Below are 8,133 nucleotides of genomic sequence, written 5' to 3' on the forward strand. Positions count from 1 at the left end.
AAAAAAAAAAAAAAAATGGAAAAACAAATACATATATTTATAATATTATATATTATATATAAATAAATATATATATATTTATAAAATTAAAAATATTTATGTTTGAGGTGGGGCTGTGGCTCAATGGTGGAATGCTTACCTGGCATGTGTAAGGCACTGGGTTTGATCCTTAGCACCACATAATAATTAAAATAAAGGTAGTATGTCCATCTACAACTAAAAAAATTTTTAAATATGTATATTTAATATACATACTTAAATATTACAGTTGTACAAGGGAGAAAACAGGGTGAAAGGCACACAAACACAAGCAAGACTTCTTTGTATATGCTTTCTCAAAATAAAAAATGACTAGTAATAGAATTCTGCAATAAAATGCCCCTGGGGTTCAACTCCCAAATACAAAAAAAAAAAAAAGATCAAAGACTACCAGGGCCCTATCAAAGCACTTAGGAGATATGTGGAAGAAGGGTCTCAATGGCCAAATTTGGGACATCAAAACAACCTGTAATGGTTGAAAGTTCATGAGTCTATAATGTTAAAAAAATACATAAACTACTGAGAGATGCTGGTAAAGAAACTATTGTTCTAACACTGAAGGGGAAGTATCTAGTACTAAGCCTTCCTTTCCTTTACAAACTATACTACAAGGCCAAACAGAAGACTCAAATTACTAAAAGTAGCAACAAACGGGGATATTACTTCAAGTTTTATAGAACTAAAAAGGATTATAAAAGGATACAATGAAAATAACATATGCCAACTGGAGCTAGGGATGTGGCTCAAGTGGTAGCGTGCTCGCCCAGCATGCGTAAGGCACTGGGTTCGATTCTCAGCACCATGTAAAAATAAAGATATTGTGTCCACCTAAAACTAAAAAAATAAAATATTTTAAAAAAGAAAATAACATATGCCAACAAATTGGATGATTTATATGATAATGGACAAACTCCTAGAAACACATACATTGATGGAACTGATGCAAGAACAAAAAGAGGGGGGAAAAAAGAATAAACAGTATCTGATTGGATCAATAGAAGGAGAGATTAAATTAGTAATTTAAAAAACTTCTCAACAAAGAAAAGTCTAGAAGCAGATGGCTTTGTTGATTAATTCTACCAAACATTTAAAGAAGAATTAATTAACACCAACCTTTTTAAACCTTTCCCAAAAAATAAGAGAAAGGACTTCTTAATTTATTCTATTAAGTCAACACCAAACAAAGATGTTATGTCCGCTGAAAACTAAAAAAAAAATAAATAGAAAACAAAAATAAATAAATAAATAAAAGGGGGCTGAGGATGTGGCTCAAGCAGTAGCACGCCCGCCTGGCATGCGTGCAGCCCGGGTTCGATCCTCAGCACCACATACAAACAAAGATGTTATGTCCGCTGAAAACTAAAAAAAATAAATAAATAGAAAACAAAAATAAATAAATAAAAAAGTCAGCACGATCCTAATACGGAAGCCAGACAAAGATACTATATGAAACCACAGATCAGAATCTCTTCAGAATATTAATGCAAAATCCTCATCAAAATACTATCAAATCAAATTCAGAAGCTTTTTAAAAGATTTATACTCCATGACCAAGGAAGATTTATACTAGGAAGGCAAAGGTAGTTCAATATATGAAAATCAATACACCACATTAATAGAATGAAGGACACACCCACAATCATCTCAATTGATACATTACAAGTCTTTGGCAATATCTAACATCTTTTCATGATAAAAACACTCAAAACCAGGAATAGAAGGTAACTTCCACACATAGATATTATGGCCACTTATGATAAGCCCACACCAAACATCATGCAGCTTTTCTCTTATAGCTAACAAGACAAGGATGCCCACTCTTGACATTTCTATTAACATGGAACTGGAAGTTCTAGCCAAAGCAATCAAGCAAGGGGGGGAAAAAATCCAAATTGGAAAATAACATGTAAACTACCTCAAATCACATGACTTTAGGTAGTAACATCATCTTATGTATAGAAAACCCCAAAGAGTATCCCCCAGTGGCTTAAAGTTTGGTTTGGTTTGGTGCCTCTTCCACAGTAACTGCTGCTCACTTCCCGAAGGCCTGCACCAGGAAGGATTCTCAACTGATAAGTCTATGGAATCAAAAAGTGGTTGCAAATCCTCCTTGTGTTTACACCTCACAGAAATTCTAAATGCTAATGCAAATGCATTGCCTTTTGCAATTCATTAATTTCTTAGCTGAGTTCTTACTAGATTTAATGGTATTCCATAATTGTCCCAAACCTGCAAGTCTGTCTTTAGGTCTACCTGTCCTTCCTCATATATCAGCCTAAAATGGTTGTCTTACAGCTTTGTACTGGTTTCAAGAAAAATTATGATTTTGTAGTTCATATGGCTTTTTGTTGTCAGTGTAAGGGTGGGAGAGCAACACTCTTTCTGGCTTTTTATATCCTCAACTAAGATAGACATCTTAATCACTCAGAAATAATCTTTAAAATATGTTTAATATTTAATTTCAGAAACTATAAAAATAAATGTAATGAAGAATTGGCCTCTAGAGAACTGAAAGAAAATATTGGAAGTATTTAATTATCTTAGAGTAAGTATGGTTTTCTAAAAATGACTGTGAAGACATGAAGTATAAGGAAAAAAAATAGGAACTACATAAAAAAAGTGTTTTCATATGGCAAAAAAACACTAAAAACAAAAGGCAAATGCAGACAAGGAATACTGTTTACAATATGTAAGAAAGCAAATATTAATATTTAAATATCTGAAGGTTTTTGCCATTTTCTCAAATTTACCTTGAATATCCTTCCCCTCCTAATTTCAAGAAAGAAGCATCCTACTATATGCATCTCTATTAAATAATAGAAAAGAATTTAAAACAAGTTTCTGTCAAAATCTACTTTAACTTTTTCATAGTCCTTAAGGTTTTACTAGCCTACATCTAATTTTCAGTTAGGATATAACAAAGTTGAAATGTTTTCTAAAATGACAGTGCTTCCTGGTTCCTAAAGTATTGTGAACACATTACCCAATCTGTTCCTATATTATTACTACAGATGAAGACATTGAAGCTCAAAGAAGCTAAGCATTTTCTTGTTCCCCAGTCTAGTCCAAGGATTTAATCTAGTCAATTTAATCTTAATTATGTCTTCAAGAAATAATTTTGTAAAAAAAAGCAGGGCACAACTGGAACTGGAAACAATTATGGTTTGGGAACAATTATGTGGACACTATGGGACATGTTGCTTCGAAGGCCTAGAGTGGACTAGAACATCCTGGTAAGAAGTACGGAGTACAATGTTATTTACCAGGGCAGTGGGGCAAGGATGTAGATCCTGATGTAGATCAAATAATACAAAATTTTAGCTAGCTAGGAAGACATGTTCAAGATACCTATTACACAAGATGGTGACTATAGTAAATAACAATATGTTGTATATCTATCTGTTCTCACTACAACCATTATAAATAATTTTAAGTAGTTTAATCTGGCCATTCCACAATGTATATATATTTCTAAACACATTATACACAATGAATATAAACTATTTATGCCAATTAAAAATTTAATTTTTTAAAAAGTCAACATTCAATCTCATTCCTAGGTGATACAGAAATAAATAAATACTTAGTTAAGGGATTCCTATTACTATGATCAACCCCTATTTAGCAAAATTACTGTAACTATAAACTCTAAAAAACTGAAAATGATTTTAGTATTTCTTTTAGTAAAGAAAGATGGGGAAAAGGTAAAACTGGACTATTTATCAACAATCTGTAAAGAAACATAAAGCGGAGAAACCAGGTACGTCTGACTGTACACCCCTTTGCCTAATAAAAAGTTCTGTACCCACAGTCTTTTGGGGAAAAGTTAAACTTGTAACAAGTTCTGAACACATAATTTCTATTCATTTCACCTTATAGGAAGCCCTATTTTTCTACATGTTTTTTAATAAAATTATCAAGTTTTTTGGCAGAGTACTATTAAGAAAACTATTAATATACTTAAAAATTAAAACTTAAGCATTCTCTGAATTATTAATAATTTAATATGATTTGCTAATTTGAAATTTTTTTCTTCAAAATATTGTTGCTAATTTTTCTTGACCTAATTATTTAAAACAAAACACAGAAAAAGAAAAAAAAAAAAAAAAACAGAAAAACAAAACTAAGATAAACCCAAGAAAAACATTTCTGGTAAACATATGAAGGTTTTTTTCCTTTAATTTGATCCATACCTTTAACTGAGTTGGAAATGATCCACATTCTTTCTGTGATGCAATAGTAGTGCATGGTGGTGAGGTAGATTTGATTTGATTTTGGCTCTGAGGTCTGAAGTCCAATGTTTCAGAAACTGTATCCTTTGAATTAAGTGATGTCCGTTGTTTCTGCTTTGGTGATTGATTTACTATAGTATTATGAAGAACTTGGAGCTGCAATGAAGATCCAGAAGGCTCTAAATTCAAATCCTGTTTATTCTTGTTAACAGTGCTTGTGTTACCCACAACACTAGATTCTCTTTTATCATTTACATTGTTTTCCTCTTCACTTGAATCATCTGGTAGAATAATTCTGGATAATTTCTTTTCTGAGCGTGCACAATTTTGTTTCATCTTCATTTGCTTTAGCATTACTGCACGTCTGGTTTTATATTTTTTAGTCCCATTTGCAAAACAATCATCAGTTATTAAGTTAAAATCGACACAAACTTCTTCTCCACTTGACTGGCTTTTACAAGACTCTTCTTCATCAACACAAAAACTGTCCTCTAAATAGGTTTCATCTTGCTCAGGAATCTACAAGAAAAACACAAATAAAAATAAAATTTATTTAATATAATCAGCATGTTTTTACATATTCTTTTAAACATGAATGTTCATTTCACATATTCCTTAACTCAGTAATTTATTCATCTAACACATACTCGTACATTCTTTATGAAGGAAAATAAGAACTTGGGGTATAAAGAACTGATTTACCCTCTAGAAATTTATAGTCTAGGGAGGGTGGCCAGAAAAGTAACCAATAATAAAAATGTAATGAGTGCTATACCATAAATGTGTGCATAGAGATAAATGTATGTATACTTACATGGTAAGTATAGAGATATAAATAATCATATTATCATACCAAATATGACAATTTATGAACACAGAAATGTTATCCATAAGTCAAAGATGACCTATAGATTTTAGAATATATTTTATGAAAAAAATTAAAATTTTAAGAGAAACAGGATATGAGAATCAAATTTTTAAATAGCAGATGATACATTTCTACTCACTTCCCTTAAACATTCTCCTAATTAGAAAAAATTTTCATAGTATATTCTTTGGGGTTTTTTTCTTTGTACTGAGGATTGAATTCAGGGGCACTCAACCACTGAGCCACATCCTCAGCCCTATTTTGTATTTTATTTAGAGACAGGGCCTCACTGAGTTGCTTAGCACCTTGCTAAGTTGCTGAGGCTGAGCCGCTAGGATTACAGTGTGCACCACCACAACCAGCTTGTTGTTTTTTTGTTTGTTTTGTTTTATTTTATTTAATGGTGCTGGAGATTGAACCCAGGGCCTTGTTCATGCGAGGCAAGCATTCTACCAACTGAGCTATATCCCTAGGCCCCTTCAAAGTATATTCTAATTGGATTAAATTAAAGAATAATTTGATCCAATTGGGCCGAAAAGGGACCTCAAGAACTAATTTAATCCACATTCCTGTCTCTAGGCAGAAATCTTGAATAGCCTTAATAGCCCAGCTTTAGGAACAAAATTAAGGGATCATTAACAGGAATTTATTTCAACATCAGCATCAAGAAATTCTCCATTATTATTTCTATAGTTCATACCTGTGAGAAAATGTTTACATTACTATGTTTCTTATGGATCATTTTGTACTTATTGCTCATCAATGGACTACGCAAAGATTTCACATAAATAGCTCTCATTTCAGAATCTGTAAAAGGTAAGAATTTAAGATAAAATAGAATTATTTTAAATAAAAACTGGTATTTAACTTTGACTTCAAATTTAATGATTCAAACAATGTGAAAACATTTTATTCAAATGATAGCAATACATAACAAAATATGTTGAAAAACAGTTACTCAAAAATGCAAATTCAGGACTTTTGCTTCTGAAATCAGACATCTAGTTGGGTGAACATGATTTAGACAGTGCTTTTCTATTCAAAACAAATGGATACAAAGACTTTAGGACTATATCTGATTTATCTTATCTTTAAATCAACATTCTACCACCAAGATTATGGTGTAAACCTACAAAAACCACATTGGTTAAGATTAATGAGCATGAAAGGCATAAAATCTTATTTTGCAAATCATATTAGTATTAAGGATAATCAGAACTTTATACTTCTTTCTCTTTAAACTTGGGAAACTTTGCTGTTGTAAACCATTAGCAAAGACTGCATGAGCAGAATAAAGGACAACATCTGTGAAAGACCAGAATACTGAAGAGCGTATCAGAGTATTTCTCACTTCTGTTATAGCCAGTTTTAATCGTTAACTCAAAATGTCTGATATACAAAATATGCTCAAGGCACTGCTTGAAGACATGTTTTCTGAAACCAAATCTCCCTTACTTGGCAAATTCAGTGAAGTTTAGCTTTTTTTCTCAGATGGTTTTATTAATCCACATTGCTAAATCCCTTTTTTTTTTTTTTTTGATGGTGCTGGGGATTGAACCCAGGGATTTGTGCATACTAGGCAAGCCCTCTACCAAATGAGCTATATCTCCAGACTCAATCCCTCTTCTTCTAGTCACTAACCAAATGTCATCTTCTCAATAAGGCCTACTCCTCATCACTTTATTTAAAATGGCAACTTGTCCATTATTAACACCTTCAACCCCAGCCAGTCCAATTTCCTATATTTTTATTTTTATGTAAATATTTCATCTTATAATACACTGAGTAATTTAGTTGTTATGTATATTCTATCTCCTTCCATTCAAATATGTTTAATACAGAAAACTTTTTGTCCCCTTATTCACTGCCATCTTTCCCAAGTGCCTCATATTACCAAACATTAAATATTAGCTAAATGAACCTTTGACACACAGGCCATCGAGATCAATCCGGAGAGAATTATTCTAAATAGGCAGAAGCCTATAAACAAACAAGTCTAAAATAAAGCAAGTACTAACAGAATTTAAATTAAAATGACCAATACTACACACATACCAAATTTAATTCCCTTTAATGTCTAGTTTCTTTGAAAATGAATTAAAATATTTAAATGATATTAGAAACATTTAAAAAAAATTTTTTTTGGTACTGGGAATTGCACTCAGGGGCACTCAACCACTAAGCCACATACCCAGCCCTATTTTGTATTTAATTTAGAGACAGAGTCTCACTGAGTTGCTTAGTGCCTCACTGTTGCTGAGGCTGGCTTTGAACTCTCCATCCTCCTCTCTTGGCCTCCCAAGCCGCTGGCATTACAGGTATGCACCACGCTACACCTGGCTGAAAGACCATTTTTTAAAAAGCATCATTATAACACTTACCATTTATAGCCTGTGAAAGTTGAGTTTCATCATTTAAGAAGCCTAGTAATGAGGAATCTTGTTCATTTTCTGACTCATCATTTTCATCTGATGAAACACATTCTGCATCTTCTTCGGAAAGTTCTGCTTCATCATCGAAAAACTTCCTAGCTATATGCTAAAATAAATTAGAAAACACCCTTGAGAAAATAGTTTCTTTTCACGGTTTAATTTCTGAAAATAGATTTTTAATTTGGAGGGGTTTGCTGGGGATCAAACCCAGGGCCCTGTACTAAATTTAAAGTAATGCAACACTGGAAGACAAAGTACCAACACAAAGGAGAAAAAAATATATCACATTTGGAGATTTTAATTCCAGGGAAAAAAAACAAGATTGGTAGCAAAATACTTTTTAAAAAATTGTGCGATTTTTCTGTGGGGCATGGTGGTGTGCGCCTGTAATCCCAGTGACTCAGAAAGCTGAGGCACCAGCAAGTGCAACTTAATTAGATATTGTCAAAATGTGAAACAATGAAAAATAAAAAGGACTGGGGGGTGTAGCTCAGTGGTCGAATTCCCCTGGTTTAATCCCTAGTACAAAAAAAAAAAAAAAAAAAAAAAAAAAAAAAAAAAA

The 8,133-nt window shown here is 32.3% G+C and overlaps 1 protein-coding gene across 2 annotated transcripts in view; it reads right to left on the reverse strand.

Moving 5' to 3' along the window:
• Positions 1-8,133, reverse strand: part of Fancm (FA complementation group M) — a 59,987-nt gene that overhangs the window by 10,533 nt on the left and 41,321 nt on the right. For both annotated transcript variants that reach the window (XM_015491150.2, XM_048798625.1), the window contains 3 exons: positions 7,521-7,677; positions 5,840-5,946; positions 4,233-4,790 (listed from right to left, as the gene is read on the reverse strand). In XM_015491150.2, coding sequence (XP_015346636.1) covers positions 4,233-4,790; positions 5,840-5,946; positions 7,521-7,677 — 822 coding nt within the window. The remainder of the gene's footprint in view (positions 1-4,232; positions 4,791-5,839; positions 5,947-7,520; positions 7,678-8,133) is intronic.

The sequence above is a fragment of the Marmota marmota genome, unplaced genomic scaffold, assembly GCF_001458135.2.
Source record: "Marmota marmota marmota unplaced genomic scaffold, marMar, whole genome shotgun sequence".
In the NCBI taxonomy this organism is placed as follows: Eukaryota; Metazoa; Chordata; class Mammalia; order Rodentia; family Sciuridae; genus Marmota; species Marmota marmota.